At 43.8% G+C, this 21,259-nt stretch overlaps 1 protein-coding gene across 4 annotated transcripts in view; it reads left to right on the top strand.

Moving 5' to 3' along the window:
• The window catches only part of LOC119114972 (plakophilin-4-like), a 31,541-nt gene that overhangs the window by 6,610 nt on the left and 3,672 nt on the right, over positions 1-21,259 (top strand). The window contains exons 1-14 of one of the 4 annotated variants that reach the window (XM_037239028.1): positions 880-1,103; positions 3,333-3,466; positions 8,705-8,817; positions 10,372-10,406; positions 12,284-12,477; positions 12,778-13,312; positions 13,614-13,640; positions 14,343-14,504; positions 16,392-16,599; positions 16,665-16,797; positions 16,937-17,150; positions 20,064-20,247; positions 20,675-20,792; positions 21,002-21,196. In XM_037239028.1, coding sequence (XP_037094923.1) covers positions 1,088-1,103; positions 3,333-3,466; positions 8,705-8,817; positions 10,372-10,406; positions 12,284-12,477; positions 12,778-13,312; positions 13,614-13,640; positions 14,343-14,504; positions 16,392-16,599; positions 16,665-16,797; positions 16,937-17,150; positions 20,064-20,247; positions 20,675-20,792; positions 21,002-21,196 — 2,268 coding nt within the window. In that variant the 5' untranslated portion in view covers positions 880-1,087. Of the gene's footprint in view, positions 1-879; positions 1,104-3,332; positions 3,467-4,218; positions 4,491-8,704; positions 8,818-10,371; positions 10,407-12,283; positions 12,478-12,777; positions 13,313-13,613; positions 13,641-14,342; positions 14,505-16,391; positions 16,600-16,664; positions 16,798-16,936; positions 17,151-20,063; positions 20,248-20,674; positions 20,793-21,001; positions 21,197-21,259 lie in introns of those variants that run through there. The other 3 variants (XM_037239029.1, XM_037239030.1, XM_037239031.1) reach the window with 3 other exon arrangements.

Here is a 21,259-nt window from a genome sequence, read left to right as displayed (position 1 = left end):
CTGCAGTGCTCGTCAGTAAGGTGACACAAGGCACAGGTGGATTTCAGAAGGATGAATACTTCTCGAATGAATAATGAATTATGTCATTTAAATGATCTTTCCTTACTTGATATTCAGGGTTATTTCATACTTCAAGTCCAACATTTACCTTCTCCAACCTGCCCTTTCCCCCACCCCCAGCAATGTGAGTTCCATTTCATTCAGGAAATCTTGGATTCAGTCAGAGCTTGTGTAAGAAATTCCAAGGAGTGGCCCAGTTCTGAGGTCACTAAAGTGGACCACGTGTTGAGTCTGGGTGGGGTTAGTTTAAGAGTGCTCTTGGCCGACTGCAGATTACATTTTTGTGTACAAAGAGAAATCACTTCACCGCATATTTTTGTACTGTGCAATCTGTTTTGTTTTGTTACGACTGTACTGAAAATAGTATCGTGCGTTTCAGGAGCATCTCCGTGGCAAAATAGTCGCAGTTCACATTTCAATGCTATTTTTCCTGGGTGACGGATATAAACGTCCATGGCAACGAACGCGTTAAAATTTAATAACTGAAATAAATAAAACCAAAACCGCCTCTTATAGATCTTTACTTGCCAAATATGAAAAGAAATGTAAAAGCAAACATGCAAATAATTTTTTGTTGGTTTTAGTTGAGATCTTTCGCAAAATCATTTTGAACTTTAAAGTGTAAAAAGTTTGGTTCTTGCAAATACTTGTACAACATTCAAATGTATTCGTTTGTCTGTAATCAGACACAAGTTTGTCTCTTTGTTTCGACCAAAACGAGGTCGTCATTTACCCACGGGGCAACCGATGTAGGTATTAACCTAATTATAGCTTACAAAAAACTTCAGAGCGGGCTTCTTGTCCCGCCTCCCTCTCTCACCTACTTCTCAGTTCAGCTCCTCAAACTTGAACGGGGCTTGCTATCAGGTCGATGGGGTTGTTTGGTTCCGTCACATTTGAAGAAAAACAGAAATGTTGAAGAGCCAGTCGGTTGTGTACTTAGAAGACTGCCACGGCTTGGCGGCGGCATTCAGTTGATTCTCTCAAGTCTGTTTTGGGAGCAGAACGTCGCAGCGTATGGCGTGTAATGGGCAATTTCAAAGGTAGGATAAGAAATGACAGCTTTTCTATTGCTTGTATTGACATCAGAACACGTTGGCCTATTTATTGGTTGTCATTTTTTTCTGCTGCATTTTCCTGTGGGCATTGGACAGATTGTATCCACACAAAATATTATTCAATCATTAAATATGTTTTCCCCCCCGAATAAAGTGCCTGTAATGTGTGTGTGTGTGTGTGTGTGTGTTTTAGCCATAATGCACAGGAGGCATTATTAGTGTTGAAATTGGCTCTTGTTTCAGTTGAAGTCTCTCTCAGTGCTTTCTTGTCGACAATTCCATCCCAAAGCTGACAGACATGTTTTGACATGTGAGAAGGCATCTCTGGTTTTTATTAAACATCATCACTTTATGGAAATAAAGAAGTAGAACTTGTTGCTTATGTTCGGTCCTCATTTATGGTCTGAATTTGAAGCAAATTATGTCAGCTTTTTGTCATGTTTCGTAAAACAATCAAATGCCTGTTGTGCGCTGATAACCTTTCTGTGTTACACTTCCTCATTCCCACTTGGTGTCGGAGGAGGTGCGCAGTCCAAGTGAAATTTCCTGGCCGCTTCTGGGAACGAAAGTTCGTGTCACGAATTGTAGAGCTTCGGCTGAAGTGAGAAGCAAAAAGTGAGGCAGTGAAGGAGTACTATGTGTGTGTATTTGCAATCGTACTATGAATGAGCGGGAAAGGAATTTGGGAGAGTATCCTGAGTCTGTCATTGAACTGGCACATGACTCAATTCGGGTCAGGCCCCTTGAAATGCTGACACACTCCCAGAGTTTTTCATAGAAATAGCTCCAATGTATTTTATACACTCCCCCCCTCCCTTGGTAAAAACAAAAGCTTTTATGTCTCCACTGCAAACAAGCCGAGCGTCTCACAAAGTGACTGTTGAACCATCTCGTGTGTGTTTAAAGTTGCCAGGAGCACACATTACGCGGGCGGAGAGGATCTGACCCCTGAAGCGTTTAAAGTAAAAGCCGTCTGGACCCAAATGGACTCACTAGTCTTGTGTGGGAATATCTGCGAGGCTGTTTTGTCATCTACATGAACTCAGCCTTTCTTTCAAAATTCAAAAATGTTGTTTTGCCAGATGATGATCAAGTTGTTAATCAGTTGGCTTAAAAAAAGTTTGTGTTTAAATTAAGTTGTACGGTTTTATTTATTTTTATTTATTTTTATTGTTTTTTGTGCAGCAATCATTTTTACATCCCTGAGCCTGGCATTTATTAGTGGTTTTTATTTTATTATTATTTATTTTTATTTTTTTTGTCCAGCAATCATTTCTACATCCCTGAGCCTGGCATTTATTAGTGTTTTGTTTGTTATTATTATTATTTTTCTATCTGTGGTACATAGTATGTATTTATGCATGAGGATGTTGACAAGCTATCCTGTGTGCTTTAGTCTTGTAAATCTTGTCGGCGGCGCTATGTGTAGAAAGCACAAGCTTGGATTTTGTCTCTAAATCTTTAGTCTAAGTAGCTCGAAGATGACAGCTGCGGCGTATTTCTCAGACAGTAAAAATCCTTGTAAAATCTATGTTTCCCCAAAGAAATACATACATGCTTTTGCGTATTTCCACCAGAGCGCCATCGCTGACGATGATTCCTAATGAATATGTAACACCTCAGTGGCCGTATTTATTATTCCACTTGCTCATTTTATCCGCAAACCGCAGGCCAAAGGTAGCAAAGACGCCTCCATAGCTTCCTTCTTCCTATATTTCATCTTTTTAAAAATACAGTGGTGCCTTAATTTACAAGTGCCCTTTTCAATATTTTTCGCTTTGTGTTGCGAGCACTATTTGAGTTAGTTCTTATAGTTGTTAGCAGTAGATTAGCAATTTGTCGCTAATTTGCTGTCTTAATTTGTTGTGTTTTGGGTAAAAAAAAAAAGATTCATGTCAATTTTGATACTAAGTCAAGGTGCCACTATAATAATTCTTTTGATTATCTATGTTCCTAATGTACTCCGTAAATCATTATTCATGTTGTGTGTTCTCAAATCAAAGCCATATGGCGTTGATTTGCACAGTCGCCGACGAGAAACATTGCCAGCGTCCCGGCCATATGTTGTGTCTATGTGTGGGTGTGATTTTTATGCATCGCCATTCGTGGCGGCGCGTGGCACTTTATTTGTCTGTCATTAAGAATCAAGGAGAAACCAATTTTGCGATTGATACGCACGTTGATCATGCGTGGCTTTTTTTGTTATGTGTCCAGGAGGAATGCCAGTGCCCGAGCAGAGCCCGGTAATGGAGGAGGGGCTTCTGCTGACCTCCCGCGGCCACTCCACGGGCCGTGGCATGGAGCCCAACAACACGGCCAACAATATCCTGGCGTCTGTGAAAGAACAGGTAGCATACCGTTTGCCAACCTTTGTTATTTTACATGTCATTAATCCAAACAGCAATTCTTCCAAACTGATGAGCCGTGATTGGCCGTTGCGTGAGCCTTGAGTCATTTTCAATTGTGTGACAAAATGGCCGCCATTCCCAAGCCATTCCTTGAGAGCCATCACCTGATTCGCAAAACAATTGAATGAATACAATACATCTTTATTCATATAGAGCTTTTACAGTAGCCGTTGCCGTGACAACGCGCTTTAAAAAAAATAGCAAAACAGCAGAATTTATCACATATTGCCAATACTCCAAGCCTAACTACCCCTTTGTTGTTTGAAGTGGTTATTGATAAAAGAGGAGAGACTCAAAGTCGATCAGAGGCGTCATGATCACGTGACGTCACACAAGTCTGGAAAGTAAACAGCTTTTCATTTTTTTATTTGAAGTGGATAAAACCCTGAATAGTAAATACTAAAAAAAGCACAAGTTGATTCGGGCAATTTTCTCCTAATTTAACTGCAGTGCTAAATTCTCCACCAGACATTCAGCGTTTGCTCTGGATTCCATCATTCTTGGTCCGCTACGCTTCATTTATGTCTGGAAGGACCATTGACTTCTCCGCTGTTTATTAACAAAGACTGCACCCAAGTAACATCAGAGTTTCTTGGAAGAAAGTGGCCTTTGTTTGCCCAAGTAAGGAAAGGAAGTCGGCAGCACCTGTCGATGTCACTTCCTCCCTCGGAGGATCCCGAGCAGATAGCCGCGCCCCCCAACAGGAAGAGCGGCTAACCCGTCAGAGTTTTTGTGGTTTATCATTGACCGCTGAGGAGGAGTCCTCGAGGAGCGCGTAAAACGATCCAAAGACAGATGAGAGGCTGGCTGAGAGTGGAAAGAGAGGAAATGAGATCCGGGGTTAGTGGGTGTATTTCTTCCTCTTTGGAGCTTTTCCTTTGATTGTTGCGATTTTCGAGGAATCACACCGTCAGCATGTTCGCCCACTTGTTTGTATTTTGGGTGAAGGATCTCCGAGAGCTCGGTGAGTCCGTTTTGTCACGTTCTAGCTTTCCTGATTTTTTTTTTTTCCATGTGCTTGTTAATTTCCTGTTGCTCTGGTTGACTTTTTCTTGCTTCACTGTGGAAGTGTTCCTCTCTCCCGCTCTTGCAGCAGTCAGACTTTGCCCACATACCCGAATAAGGTCAGCAGAAATGACGAGTATTTTATTTTTACAGTCGCATTCATCCGGCTGGCGCATATCCCAAACTTCAATTTGTACGGGAAGAGTAAATTGCTACTTAATTGCTATTCAAGGCACTCAAATGACTTTTTTTGACTTGTTGTGCGTACAGTTCTGTTGACATCATGCCAAAATGGAATGTATTTGAGTCATTTCCCCGGGAAGGATTTTTCGAATATGGCTCTTGAGCGGAAAAAGGTTTGGTAATCAGTCAGTGCGGCTGATAGCCTCAATTATTTCCACCACACACATGAATAATTCATTCACCAATCAGTAGTTTCTGCTTTGTCGCTCAATTCCTGCCCGATAAAAAGGTCACGAGTTTAAAGTTCAAAGTGGGGGAAAAAAGCAGTGTGGGATTCCTTCTAACCAAGTGTTGGATTTTGAGTTAATTGTTAATGTTTTGCTTTCATTCATTGTTCCTCCAAGGAATGCCCCATGTGTAGAGTAGAGCCATTCCTAGTTTTGAAATCAGACTAGTACAAACTGTTCAAATAGTTTAAAAAGATGAATACTAATAAAATTTGCTAGCAATATCTCTATTTTTAAAAAGTGAAGACAATTTGTGATTTTAATAATGACACAAAATCGATGCAAAATTTGTCTTCGCGGGCCACATAAAATGATATGGTGGGCAGTATCTGGCCCCCCGGGCCTTATGTTTAACACCCCTGCTCTAGAACATAGGAAGTCTTTTTGTCATGACACAATTTACTGCCCTGAGTGTGCCAGCGATGATATTTTCTCTCTCCACCTCGCAAGTGACTAAGCCCCCTAATTACAATCGACTGTCCATTTTTCTCCACTCCTCCGCTTCTTATCTCCCTCCCTCACAAAGTCGAGGGGAAATCTAGACCCCGTGAGCACTGCGGCCTTCATTACGGACATGAAAATGGAAGCCCCGGCGCCGAACGATTACCCCGCCGGGGAGGAGTTGGAGCGCGACACGTTTGCAGGTGAAGGAGAGTGCTCAGTGGAAAAGACAAAAAAACACTTATGTGGGTGGGAAGGACAAAAAGGAGAGCGCAGGGGCTTGATGGAGAATGGCGGCGTGAGATAGGCTGTCACCTCTGAAGCCTTCTCCAAATGTATTGTGGCAGCCGGCTGTCAATGGAGAGGGAAAGCTGAAAATAAGCAAAGAGGAGACAATCGGCTCCCCATGTGACAAGATGCCGGAGGAGCGCCGTTTTGAAAATCTCCCCCAACACCTCGCTGTTAATTCTCATGAACGTCACTGTCATCATTATAATTATAATTATCTCTCTGATTATCACCCAGCTAGGAAATATTGCGTGCGTGGAGAGGAAAACTGTGTTGAGCAAACCCACACACTTTTAAAGACTGAATGGAAAGAAGCAATTTTGATAACATTTACTTGGAGGGGAAAAAAACGCTTTAAATGAATCAGTGGCTGCTCGATAACGTTGCGCTTTTATGTGCAATTATGTGCACGGCAGCGTGAATGCAAATGAGGCAGGACTAGAAAGACATTTTGGAAAATAGGTGAGTGGGAGTCGCTTGAACTTGTTCACTTGCTTTTAGTTTTTGTGTGTTGCTGCGGACTAAGATGTATCGTTTAGAATTCGACCCACATTTTCAGGAAAGATGGAGAAAAAAAAATCGTTTGACATTTTGGTTTGCCAAAGATAAAGAATTCAGAATGTGTTCAGTTCAGCAAACACGAAATTTTTTAGCCTCCCCGACATGGGGTCTTTTGAGAAAAAGGGAAATAGTGCTGCTTTTAATTTATAAAAAGAAAACCAGTAAGAATTTTTTTTATAAAAACATACAGTAATAATATCATCAAATTGAATGTTAAGAAATTAATTAGCTTTGACAAGAGTTGTATTTTTTTGCTTCAATAAACATTGTGCTGCTCCACCTTATCTGTGCGCCTTGGCCACCAGGGGACAGTCAAGTACAGCCATACCGATTATAACATCAAGGAAGCACTGTTCTTCAAACCACTTGTACACACTTAATAAAGGCTTTGATGATAACAGCGGATTCATGTGCTCAATTGTAGCATGTCATCGATTTTTCTTCTTTTCCGCTTCTTGTCATGATAAAAGCTGGGAGGCATTTATTGACACAAAAGCAATTTCCTCCCCTCAGGCTCATTTTTATCTGTGACTGTAGCTCTCTCCATCGACCCCCGTGACCGCCGCGTGAAATGTCTTGCACAGTTGTTTACAATTTGAATCAGAATTTACTTCAATCTTTTTTTCTTTTTTCTTTTTGTCAGACATTTAAGGTTGCAGAGACCTTTTCAGTGTGCTGAATCAGCAGTCACAAGAAGGCGCTGGAGGCATTTCACACAGCAGCCATGATGATCAAGCGTGGCTGTCGCGTGGCTTAGCTGCCGTGCCGTCATCTGTTTATTTGAGGGAGGGGGTACAGGATCTGAATCAGCTCGAGTACCACGAGCAAATCTGGCCAATAAAGGCATGGAGAAGGCCATGTTAGTACAGGACAGCTGGCTTGTTTGTGCAATCTTCTTCCAATGGAAGCTTGAGGCCAACTGAGGCTCTTGTTAAGTAAGCATTGCATTTGTTTAATGACTCCTCCGGCTACGCTTGTAATGCAAGTGATTACTACAGATTGGAATTTGCAACTTCTCTGTGTCCCTGTTTTGTTTGGCCAAGGTTCATTTTTGCCACATCAAACAAGGATGCGGTGACTCTGTACTTATAAAACTAGCTTGCAGCCAAAGGAACAGTTTAAGCGGAAATTAATTAGCTTGATTCTTAAAAAAAAAATCATCATGACTGAGAGGCTTAAATATGGAATTGATTTATCCCTCGAAAGCATTACATAAATCAGCTATCATTCATTTTCATCCATGTTGCTTTTTAGGTTGCTGATGTTTCTATGTCCTGACACTAAATTAGCATCACATTTAATGACACAAAACTAAATAATGTGTGGCTAGATATAAATTTTAGTTACAGTTCCTCACAGATTTTAATTTATTTATTTATTTATCAATTTATTTATATTTATTTAAATGTATTTATATTTATTTATTTATATTTATTTTTTCATTTTGGGGCAATGGACATTAATGAACATCAGTATAAAAACAAATGTAAATCTGCCGGATTATAGCTATAAAGCTACAAGGAGTAAGGAGTCTAGTGGTCACATGACTGATCTTGTCATAGTGCCTTTGCAATGCTAAAGTACAGCTCTTCACCCCCCACCCCCTGTCCCTCAAGCCTCCAGGAAGCTTTGATTGTGGAGCAAGCACAGCCTGCAGCCTGGCTCTCCTTATCTACTGAGGTGATGGAGATAAGAGCCTCGGAGAGCCTCGGAGCAGTCCGTGGGGGCAGGGTCTTCATTTTTGTTTTTCAAGGCACCCAAAGAACACTGGAAAGTAAGTGTGGAAAAGTAGCTTAGCCCAAAGCATAATCGAGTGACCTTCCCAAGTCTCCTTACAGCACGTGCTGGTTGGTTGGAATGATGAGAGGTCTGATAATCCAGTCATGGTGAGAGTGGCCAGAAAAATGCTCTTAATGGAGCGCGGGGAATCCGGCAAAGTGGTATTTGCTGTCCCGTAGAACTGGAAAAGTGGAATCCTTAATGATGATCGGTAATTAGCCAAATGCCGAGTTCTATGCGGCTGCCATGGCAACCGAACCATCGAGGCCAAATGTCACGCAGGCAAGAGGTGCTTATGGGTGTGTGGCTGTCCTCGCTTTCAATCCAAGTCTGCAAAGGCCTGATCATCGGGTGTCTCCAAAAGATCATCTTGAAGGTTCTTCTTCAGTCCTGTCACTTTTTTTTTTTTAATGTCAAAAACCGGTTTGTGTGTACTTACTTGTTTGGTATCTTCCAGTGGATTCTGATTTGCATTGTCAGCATTTTGTTGCCTGTCTTCTATTAAGTCATTTTATGTCTAAAAGAAGCTATTGACTTAGATCCGTCAATAGACACATGTAACGCTTACTCAGATAATCACGTCTGACCAACTCTCCCCACACACACATCTTTCTTTGTTGCCATGCATGCACAGGAGCTCCAGTTTGAGCGGCTAACGCGGGAGCTGGAGGTTGAGCGGCAGATTGTGGCCAATCAGCTGGAAAGATGCACACTCGGGGCAGATTCTCCGGGTGCTGGAAGCAGCAGGTAATGAAACGATTCAGCACACACAAACAGCCCCACTCCAACTAAACACACACCATTTATTTATTTATTTTTAAATCCTTCACTGTGATTCTGAAGTGTCTGCCTTGTTGCAGTAGACAATAAAAGTACCGCGATACCATGAAACGATACCATGTTCTGGTATTTTTTTAATTAGTCATAAATAGGTGTGAGGTTGTTTCAAGTTATTTATTAGTCAGCCAAGTAAAATGTGGAGAGTAGCTGAAGGCTGCAAGACAATACATTGGGGCTAAATACAACCATGTTTGTTGTGAAAACGCCGAGTCAGGGTTGTGTTGTGCGGTGGAATGTTGTTTGCTTACCGCGGCAGTGTGGACGGGTTTGTTGTGGGGATTCGTTCTCTCGTCACGCCTTGTTTCAGAACAAGTGCGGAACAAAGGTTTTGGTACAGTTGTAAATCACTACGTCCACCTTTTGGCAACAAGAAGATCCGAGCACCCCCTTTAAGCACCCGGCACCGACAAATGAAACGGGTGTCATTGGGCATTTATGTGCATTTGGAGATTAACCTTTTCAGGTCCCGCTGGGGAGCTCAGTAGCTCAGCGGGGTGACAGTAGAGATTAGGATGCACATTCGAGTTTCACTTAGAGCTATCAGCAAACCTCCATATGTACACACGGAGCACTGTAGATGGATTTCCCAAAGTGTAGTTTTGCTTGGCAACATTTTAAATTCAAGCCTGGCGTTAGCATTCAGCAAGCACGGTTTCTTGTCATCAACCGTCTTGCTTCCATTCGCCACGCGGGTCACTCGAGCACGTCTAAATCCTTTTAATTGCCTGCATTGGGCCATTAACATCCGGCGAGTCGTGCCTCTTAAAACTCATTATAGAACAGTATAGGGTCGTCCTAATGACAGGTGCTTGATTGTAACATTTATTTCCTCTTCCACATCATGGAAAGTCCTCAGACAAAGCCAAGTGCTTTCATTCTGCTCCCCGAGTTTTTTTTCTAATAGAGTGGCTATTATTTCCTTATTTTGGTTTTCTGCTATTGCGCTCATATAGCTCGGAAACCTGCCTATTTTTTTTGTGGCTCTGCTTTTTGTAGAACACCAGAATTTTATTAGAATACATCAAATGCTGGATTATTACTCTTATTATTATTATTATTATTATTATAAATAAATAAAAAATTTTTTTTAATATATATTATTTTTATTAATAATATTTTTACTACTATTGATTTTTGTGGCTCACGCCAATTCCGATATGCAGAATCTTATACAATGAATGAAAGATCGGCTCTTTATGATATTGCTGTTGTTGTCAAGCTGTTTAACAAATGAGCATCCCTCGCCCAAGAGGCACCTTTACGGCTAGATGAACAAAAAGGTGACAGAAGTGGACTTTTGTAAGCGAGACATCGAATGACTCGGCTCGTTATTGCCCCGAAGACAACGATTACCATCTGTGGCCCCGTCCTGATAGCCCGATGAAAAATGTACTCGGTAAACAACGCATCACTGTCACTGAGCCTATATTCACTTTTTCATTTCCTCTGCTCACCTCGTAGCTCATCTGAGAAGTCGCTGCCTTGGAGAACTGCCGGTAGGTTGGAAATTGCTTATTATGTTTATGAAACTGGCATTTTGCATTAAGTCCATCCCCAATTGTGTCTTTTAAGAACCACCACAAAAACCATCATTCAAAGACCCTGACTGCAAATGTTTCGTACTTTAAAGTTCAATACAATTGAATGGCAAATAAACATAATGCACATTTTCAACCTTTAATTTTACATTTTGAGTACCACACTTTGAGTACCACCACATCTTCAACCTTCATTTTCACAACAACCAAAATTTCCCATTTCTCTCCCTTCAGGCTTATTTGTGCATGTATTCTGCCGCTCATGTATGTTAATGACATAAAGGAGAACATAATGGCCGCCCTTTGTAATGTTTACAATTATCTTTGTTAAAATGACTGAGCTTACATAATTAGCAGCCCTGGGCGTTTTTCTTCTTTTTACCTCCTCTGAGCCTCCGGTTCTAAGATTTCTTCAAAAGCTTCTATTTGTTTGCCTCACGTCCTCAAAAGCTTCTTGGAGACAAAGTAGTTGGTAATGAATTATTCCCAGTGCATTTCATGGCTTATTAATTGCCAACATGAGCAATCGTCATTCATCTTATTTCAATTTTGCCTTTGGGGATTTTACTTGTGCCTGGGAAAACGTTTGCTTGTTTGATTTTCGGTGGGGGAACGCAAAAGCAGTAATGGCTATTACGTTCGCTATTGATCGCTCATTGTGGTGTGGATGATGAACGAGCATCCGAGGCGATAACGCACTTGTTGCCGTCAAAACGCAGCGCGGCGTGAACACGAGTCCCTCCGAGCACGCCGACTTCCCTCGAGGCTTATCGGCCTCGGGAGTCACTGTATGCCGCCCGGCGTTTGAGACGGCAGTGTTACCGTGGAAACTGGCCCTCAGCTGCCGGAAATGTCAATGCAGTCATACCTTATGTGGACTAAGACAAGAGAATAACCCCCCCTGTCACATCAACAATGAAAGCCTCAATGTCAATTTTGAAACATGACCTCTCAGGCGGTTGACGTTTCGGAATATGGAAGAAATTCAAACCAGAAGCACAGCTGAATGATTTTTTTTTTCAATTTCAAGTTAGAGACAGCGAACACCTTGGACTGGTCGTCAGTCAATCAATCGCACATACTTAAGAGACTGACACGCGGGGATTTTAGTGTTCGATGAAGCTAACATGCTAGTTTTTAAAATGCTAGCCATCTTCCGTCATTTGAGATGGCAAATGGTAAAGATTGTTTTTAAATTATTTTAAGTTAGTTAGTTTTTAAATTAAAATTTTACTGTCACCGCTAGTCAATTGCAGGACACAACTGGACAAACTTGCTACTAACAACTACCAAGCTAGCAAGTTCGCTAATCGCCGGCGACTCCACCGACCTCAAAACAACTACTGAAGAAAAAAGTGACATTTTCAATATTCTGCTGGTGGCGCCCCTCTCGTTATTGTCACAGTGATGATTGGTGTTTATGGGCAAACCATATTGGCCTTTGGTGTATACTGTATGCATGTGAGCGGAATAATAAGGAGGGCAATATTTAAAGTGCATCATAAAATGCACAGAGCCGTAAAATACATACATAACCTGAACTGTGCATGATTATCACCTTAATGTTGAAGAAATTTAATGAGGGGAGGTTGGGGGGCAGGTAATAAAGTCCCCATATGCTCCATAGGTAACGTTAGCATCTGCCACTATTTCAAACAAAATCATTTTTTCCAAAGTAAACTCACTGGGCTATATTTTTACTGTAATTGATGTAATTATGTGAAAATGACACATTATTGAAGTCATTTCCATCCTCCTGCTAGGACATATGTCATTAGGCACTCTTCTCTAGGTAAAGGTCACAGCCATTACCAAAGAATCCGTCGTACTTTCAGGGTCCACGGGGAACTCGCGTAGCTCCGCCCAGATGAATTCGTACTCAGATAGCGGCTACCAGGATGCCAGCAGCGGCTACCACGGCAACCAAGATGTGGTCAAATCGGAGCTGAGGATGCAGCACTCCTTCCCCGGCGCCGGCACGAGCACCCCCGTCAAGATGGCCAGGGCGGAGGGGCAGACCTCAACACAGGTACCTGAGACTCCAACCTCTGGTTTGCAACCAGCAACACGCCACTCCAAATTCGTTGTCCTTCTTTCTATTGGGTCATATATATGTACATTAAAAAAGCTAAGATCAATGGCATCTAATTCCCTGAAAAATGGTTTTAGCCGATTAACTCATTCACTACCAATGACTGATATAGTCGTCAAAGATCCTTTTTAACTGGGCTTACAGTGAATGAGTTAAGTATAAAAAAAAAATGTTTGTGCAATTTAAATTTGAGTTCAGCCCTCCGAATGACAAATATGTTTTGTTGTTGCGCTTGAGGTGCCATCAGTTGGCGGGGCAGTGCCTGGCCGTGCGATCCGAAGAGTCAGCTCAGTGCCTTCTCGCTCTCACTCCCCGCCCCGAGTCAGCAGCACGTCGCCCTCCCACGGCTCGTTGCGCGCCTACGGCTCGCCCGTCATCACCGAACCCAAACCCCTTTCCTGTATCTTCTCCACCACCTTGCCCTCCCCCGCCCAGCGCACCATGAGGGCCGGCGGCTCACCGCTCACCGCCAAGAAAAACTCCCCTGCCGCGCTGCGACGGGCGGGCTCCGCAAACTCGCGGCAGGGCAGCACCAGCCGCACCACCTCGCCCTTCCAGGCCTCGTTGGGCTCGTCGTCGGGCCGCATGGGGTCGCCTTTGACCCTGACTGACAAGCAGCCCGCTCACTCGTCTCCTGTGCGAACAAGCATGGTGGCCGTCCCGCAGCACTACAGCTCCACTCTGCCTCGCTCCATCATCCATGGCGCCGACGCCTACCGGTCGCAGCCGTACGACGTTTACGAGAGGAGGGTGCGGCCTGATAACCTTGCAGGTAACCGGCACACGCAAACTTTTACATCAAGGTTTTAGCATATGTAGATGCTAGTTTGTTTGCTTATCAAGTCAAGGTGTACCAAATATGGCTGTCAAACAATTTATAACAATGGTATTTAAGATGAAAAATACATTCACATTGTCCTTCATTGTTACTCCCATTTTGTCCGGTTTAATAAGACTTTTTGACAAAAAAAATAAATCATAGGAAAGCTATAGTTATCGCTGTAAAACAAGCACTGATGCAGTCCTCATGCTGACTCTGCACTTGACTTTGTGCTGCCTGGGGATATCTTCAGATGCTCTGGTGGATGATGACATTCAAGGTGAACATTTTTTCTTCCCCGTCCTGCTTTCTGTGTGTGTGTGTGTGTGTGTGTGTTGTGTATGTGTTGTGTGTCTGCTGCAGTGGCCGCATGCGTGCATGGTTGTCCTTTGTGGCCGCGTCCCATTCCCCAGCTCCATTTCTTCACTTTTGACTGCAACTCGCGAGTGGTTGCGATGTCATCATCATTTTGGGCCGCAAGGGGAATATTTACTTCTAATGTCCAGGTTCCGCTATTAAGCCCGGATTACGTTCACCAGCGCTGCCTGCCGCATTTTGGCTACAGCCGTTCTTGTCAGTGGCTGCTCAGCCATGTGACAAATGGAGATGGAGTGCGCTGAGACCTCACATTTCCTCACTTTGCCTTTAACTTTTCACATTCACTTGACTCAGCTCAAGCGGACGAGCGTGTCGGCAGTCTTTGTTTCTCTCGCTTGGTGGTTTCCTGTCACTATTGATGCAGGAGATGCTTTGGCTTGTTCTTACGACACCCCTCCACCTGGCATTTTCCATCTTCTGCTACTGAGGAAGGTGGAAAAATGCTTTTACGGTGAACTTGGTCCTCAGCGCAGCGCTTCTCCTTGAATTAGGTTCAGACGGGCTTGGTTCTAGTGTAGTAGGCACCGAAGGGTCTTCAGATTTGTCAGGGGAAGCACGTCCTTCTCCTTCAGTCGCTCTAATAGCCATTCTCTTGTCTTTGCAGGCATGCGGAACACATACGCCAGTCAGTTGGGCCCGGACTTGAGGTCCAGTATTTCCCCAGGACGCCGCATTGCGCCCATCTTTGAGGACCGCATGTACCAGACCCCGTTGTACCTCAGCTCGGCCCACACGCAACAGGGCAGCATCTGCAGGAGCGCCTCAGGTGTGATGCACACAAATTACGAGGATTCTTTTAGCACTGGTGTCACTGGAACACAATATGACAGCCTGTCTGGCCTTTAGCACCACAAATGGGTCTTTCATTATTTTTGTCCCTTGCCCGTCTATTTTCTTTTTCGCCTTTGCTTCCACCGGCGTAGGACGCAAAAGGCTTGGCTGTGACACCCCAGGCGGGTATTATTGTTATGGCACGCTAACATAAAGGCGCCCGTTACCTCATTTTTAGTGGCTGTTCTCGAAGATAGCGTGGTGCCTCGACACACAATTTGGAATAATAAAAGTGAATGACTGAATAAATACATAAATAAATATTAAAATAAAAAATCAAATAAATAAAAGAAATGATAAAATATTGAAAAATTAAAAAAAAAATTAAAAAATAACAATTTCAAAATAAATACATAAATGCATAAATAAATATATGGCTCGGAGTGCTCTGAGCCTCCTCGCTGTCCATGCATGCAGCACCTCCACCCGGCGCCGTCGCCTCCTCGGCACATTGAAGATGTGATCACGACCGATCCGTCTCCGATAATAGCTATTGATAGGTGCGAAGAAGCCCCACTGATGGGCTGCCGTAATTTGTTGCAGCCTGTGATGTATATTGACAAAACGCAACGGGGTTGCAAGTGCGAGACGAGGACCATTGACAGTCTTTGTGAGCCTGGTTTTTCGAGTTTTTCTTTAAAGGGCTATGCCACAAGGGTAATTTTAGTTATGAAAATGAAGAAAGTATAACCTACAGCAAAAATATGATTTATTTCATCCATAAGCTTTTTAATTCATATTTATGGTTCGTGATTTTTATCTGCCATAACTGAATATTTTTGTTTAAAAAAAATACTTTTATTTCATTTTGTTGTTGATGGATATTTTAAATAATCACTTGAATTCACTTTTTTACTGGGAAATTTTCATTTTAAGGCCTTATTTCCTTGCCCCCAGTTCATTTTTTTCTTACTTATTTTTATGATTTATACGCTGGTAATTCGCTCTGTGTTCCTCCTCTGTGCAAAGGGGCACTTTTAAAAGGTATTGATCCTCGACTGAAAAATAAATGTGATTTTAAATCAAAACAGTGAGGCTAAGATTGCATTTAGGGTACACTGTGTTTATACTAATCATTCCAGCATATTGGCCTTGCGCAGGAGCAGCCGTGCGAGGAAATTGTGTTTTGGGAACAGCAACTCACGCTGACATGTCGCCTTCTGCTAGGAAGGAGGGGAGGAAATTGTCAGATAGGATGGACGCGTCACAGAAGTCATGCGACTCTGTTTTTGCTAGTCGTGAGCCATTGTATTTAAAAAGATGAGGTCATTGTATCATTTTCAGGGAATGAAATGAGTTCAGGTGTCAGGGAGGAAATTTATCCGTAGGCGTTAGCGTCCACTCTGCAGGTCGTAAGACACTCCCTTCTTTGCAAGTGGGTATCTAGCTATTTCGGGCAGGTCTCGGCTTAACGTTGCCACTCTGCTGCGTTTGGCAAGATTAGCTTCTAAGCATACGGTGGCACGGCCAAGCGGGAAGGAGCAGAGGAGAGGATTTGCGGATCATCACGGAGGTTGTTTTTTTGTTTTTCCCCAAAGCGCTCGAAGCCCTCCCGGCTAAACGCAATCTTGTTAAAACAAAGCGAGGAGCAAGCGGCCCTTTTGAAGAAGAGGAGTCACGTCTTTGCCAAACCACGGGAGCCTCAGTTTTATCCGTGACATCAATCGGTTGCAGATTTGAGATTCCGCCGCGTCGGCGCCTTTTGTAGTCTCGGCTCGTCTAACCCAAACTTCGAACGCAGCCAATCTCACCTGGATTTGTCTGTTTGCGTGCGCAGCGTGTTTGGATTTCATTTCTGAGGGCTTTGCTCTTTTGGCCTCAGGCGTGGGGAGTCTCCAGCGGACATCCAGTCAGCGCAGCGCCATGACCTACCAAAGAAACGACTTGGCTCTTCACCCCTCCGCCACCTACGCCGATCCGTATCGCTCGGCGCAGTACCGGCCGTGCGATTCCAATTATAGTCGACAGGGCAGCGTCCTGGACGATCCCACCCGCTCGCCCTCCATAGACAGCATCCAGAAAGACCCCAGGTAGGTTTTTCCCCTGCTTCTGATGGGTTGCAAACGTTCCGCATCACTCCCGTGGGTATTTGTAGGGAGTTTGCGTGGCGAGACCCGGAGCTGACCGAGGTGATCCACATGCTGCAGCACCACTTCCCCTCGGTGCAGGCCAACGCAGCCGCCTACCTTCAGCACCTCTGCTTCGGTGATAATCGAATTAAAGCCGAGGTACTTGTCCCATACTGTTAAATCGATGCTGGCCAGCAAAACAAAAAACATACGCTAACCAGAAGCTGAGCTGCACTGTGTTTGATTTCAGACGAGACATGTGGCTAGCAAACAAGATTCTCACCGACTCTCCTTGCAGGTTTGTCGTCTCGGCGGCGTCAAGCACCTGGTGGATCTTCTGGACCACAAAGTACTGGAGGTCCAGCGCAACTCCTGCGGAGCTCTGAGGAACATTGTGTATGGAAAAGTGATGGATGAAAACAAGATCGCACTGAGGAACGCGGGGGGCATCCCGGCTCTGCTGCGACTGCTGAGGAAGAGTGTCGACGCCGAGGTGCGGGAGCTCGTCACGGGTGAGTCTCGGCTTTGTTTTCTGATTCGGTACTGCTTGCGGGACTGATTGCGAGCTGCTTTCAGGATCTTCAGTCAGCGTTTTTCGGGTGCCTTAATAACAGGATACCTGACTTGGTGTCTGTCAAAATACACACAGTGTCAGTAAACATGTTTTAACAATATGATTGTCACACTTTAATTGAAACAATTATTTTAATCAGAAGTTCTTATTATGAAGACACACGTCTTGTAGTTTCTTCCTTGAAGGCAAACACGACACAGCACTTGATTGCGGTTTTGTTTGTCATCAGCAAACATGTTTGGGATCAGGGTGGAGCACAAACGAACGGGCCAAGCAAGCCGTTTGGCTCCCAGGTGGTTGATTCAGCTGTTTTTACTCAGCTTCAGCGCAAACTCCAACTGTTTCAGGTTACAGGTCCAATGGTTACTTTTTTTTAAAAAAAAAAGAACAGACTATCACAGTAGTGTAGTATATTTTCTTGGCGGGGGTTGACATGCGAAACAAAACACCTCTCTACTTCGCTTCAGCAAAAATACATTCCTGAAGCGCCGCAATGGCTACTGTGATAATGTCTCACTTTAAAAAAGCGATATCTCGTTTTAGACATCCTCTGTGTTTTCCACCACCGTCAAGGGTCAACCGTATTCAAAACAAGTTCCCCGACACTCCTCCGCGGCTCCCTTTGAGAAGTCCAGGTGCTAATTATGCTACATTAGCAACAGGTGGCCCCCCTGCTCCAGGTCAGGGGTCATGTTGTCCGACACAAAATGTTTACCTGCTGCCTCACCCTGCAGCTGTTGATATTCTCGCTCTCAGACTCTTGAGAACACAGGCCAAACATCACAGCTCTGACAAACGTTATCAGCGGCCGGAAACTGCCACTTAAAAACTCTGGTAGACTCTCCTAAAACTTAAAACGCTTTAGGCAAGTCCACTGGATTCAAAAGTTGAAAGATTCTTTCAGGAATATGCCTTTAAAATACGTTCGGAGAAATTTCAGGAGATTTATGTCACCTATGCTGCAGATGAAAACAATGGAATTGTCTTGAATGTTGACATTTACACTCGCTTTCAACCGTGTATCATCCCCGACCTGCCAAAAAAACTCACTCGCTAACGCCAGACGTAAAAATATTGTCTGTGTCTCAAGATAAAAAGTTGTGGCGTCGCTCCCAGAATGCTCAAGGCATGGCTCTTTTTTTTTTCTGTCTCTATAAAGAAGCCTAATCCAAAAGCAAGCGCGAGCCAATTGTCGGTAAACGGAAACAAGTCAACAAATGAATACCCAAATAAGACCTTCTGCTTCTCGCTTGCTTTTTTTGTGGCCGACAGGCAAAACAATAGAAAAGCGCTAGCTAGCCACTTTGAAGTTGTTTTAGTTCATGCCTCTTAATTCTCCTTCCCTTTGCCCCCTCGAGCGTCATAACATTGACCTCAGGTAAACACACACGTCCCGAAATGGGGTCAAGCCGCCGCCACAGATGACATTTTGGAACGGTCACGGGGGATTTATGGCCATACTTCATTTCTGACAGCATTGTGTGCTTTTGGGATGCTGTCAACATGCAAGAACGTTGTGTTTGATGTGTGTCGTCAAACTGAAATGATGAAATCCTCCACATGTACTTCAGGCTTTGAATGGATTCAAATCTCTTCCGATTGGCATTTGTTGGCAGGCACATCGCTTCCGACTGTGTGTGTTTGTGTGAATGAGCTCTGGGGCAAGCCAAATTATAGAATATTATATTTGTCATCGGCTTAATTAAAGAGGACATGGTGTACTACGAAATGAGTGGATATAAACAATGTGGAGAATTTTCTAGAAGCTAGTAGATAGCGTTAGTGCTAATCATTAGCACTTAACGTTTTCCGTTTAGCATTACATTAGCAGCTAATGCTAATGTAAAGTTAAACGGAAATTAGCATACAGTAGATAAATTTATCCTAAAAATGTACAATAGGACACGATGACATGCTAATTATGGATTTCAGTCAGGCTGATTATTCCGTTGAGCTTTGTCACATTGTTATGCAATCGTTGTCCGCTGTTTATTTGCTAGGCGCGCCCTTTCTAATGTTACGCTTGCGCCACAGAAGTCAGGCTGTGCTGCAGCGCATGCCTGGCAGCGAGAGGCAGCTAATTAGAGGGACATGCTACAAAAGGGCTAATCCTTGACAGATGCAGCATCAAAGGCTGCCAAGGATTGTGAACCACCAACAGTGGCTACCAAAAAATAGGACATTTGAATTGAGTGGAAAGAGGGCAGCATTTTTGAAAGACTTACATTATTTATGTTTCATTTCATATGCTGGAGCAATGCCCTTTGTTGCCTGTTTCCCTTTTTTTTTTTCCCTCCCTGAAGGTATTCCGCTGTGATGTGGAAGATGGATGTGAATGTCTAATATAAGGCAGAGGGAGGGCAACCTTTTTGCTACCAGGGGCCATCTCTGTTTTTATAACACCCTCGAGGGGACATACTAAATTGATGAAACTATGTTAGATGTCTGAGAAGACATTTCACCTCTCAATTGAGAAGGCTTCATCAGTTCATGCAACAAGGCGTCCTGCTATTTGTGCTGTCGGGTGTGGTTATTATGTAAAACAGCCCTCATGATTACAAAAAAGTAGCAAAAAGCTTGATTAGTGGGATTTTCAGAAAAAGCCCACTAAAGATTGTTGTTTAATTTCACACTTGGTGGGTGGACAAGCACTGCTGGATTATAATACAAACAATAAAAAAAATCGATCATTTATCTCTTAAGAATTTCCACTTAAGGTCTCCGTCACACAGCTATTAAAAGCCCAAATTGTCAGGCCTTTTCCCCTAAGCACTCTCTTCGCATCCTGAAAGCTCGCGTGTCTCAGTTGTCCCCGCCGCCTTGACCGAGTTTGCGTGCGGCGTCTCCGCAGGGGTGCTATGGAACCTGTCGTCGTGCGACGCCGTCAAGATGACAATTATCCGCGACGCCTTGGCCACCCTGACCAACACTGTGATCATCCCCCACTCGGGATGGAGCAGCTCCACCTTCGAGGAGGACCACAAGCTCAAATTTCACTCGTCGCTGGTTCTGAAGAACACAACGGGTTGCTTGAGGTAGGAACCACCTGATGCATACGCTTGGCGCACTAGCACCCCCATGTGGACAACTAGTGGAAGTGGAGATGGATAAACTACAATATAAGTGTTGTATGGATTGACAATATAACAACACTCACTGACATATTCTTTATCCTCTGCAAAGAACAACCAATCTATGATGACTATATTTTACTCTTAAAACCATCAACATTTTATCTCGTGTTGTAAATGGACATTTTCGCTCTTCTATTGTCGTCTGTGTGTGTACTCGAGGCTAGATGGAATGTTTTCAGTCAGTCGGTCGGACCACACGCGGGTTTCATCCATAATAGATGGTGTGCAGGAATGATTACACAAGTGGAGCAGACACACACTCATCTGTCAGTCGGTATGTTTACACATACGCATGACTTGTGTGTGTGTGTGTGTGCTCTTCAAACAGGAACTTGAGCTCAGCTGGCGAGGAGGCCCGAAAGCAGATGCGCACCTGTGAGGGTTTGGTTGACTCACTGCTCTACGTCATCAAAGCCTGTGTCAACACTTCGGACTTTGACAGCAAGGTACACACAAGACAACACACTCAAACACATACATACCTAATTGTTATGCTAAGAGGAAAACATGTTAGGGGGAAAAAGAAGAAGCTGTCTATTGGTTGGAACCTTTTAACTGCCTGACCAGCTGAGCAATTATTTCCCATTTGTTTACAGTATATAGCAATAGTTTGTCATCTCTAAAGCAAAATGTCTCTGCGTTCCCTCCACACCAGATCGTAGAGAACTGCATCTGCACGCTAAGGAACCTGTCGTACCGTCTGGAGCTGGAGCTGCCTCCGTCGGGATTGATGGATGCGCAGGAAACAGACGCCATCCTGGCGAGCGAGTCACCCAGCAAAGATATCAACAGCTACAGCTGTTGGGGGAGGAAGAAGAAGAAGAAGAAAAACAGCTCCCATGAAGACACTGTGAGTGTGAAAGGATGGGGAAGAGAATTTACATGATTCACAAAAACATTCGTGGGGGGGTGT

Source organism: Syngnathus acus, chromosome 21 (assembly GCF_901709675.1).
Source record: "Syngnathus acus chromosome 21, fSynAcu1.2, whole genome shotgun sequence".
NCBI classification, from domain to species: domain Eukaryota; kingdom Metazoa; phylum Chordata; class Actinopteri; order Syngnathiformes; family Syngnathidae; genus Syngnathus; species Syngnathus acus.
The sequence above is the reverse complement of the archived record's forward strand: the minus strand, read 5'-3'. Positions and strand labels throughout refer to the sequence as shown.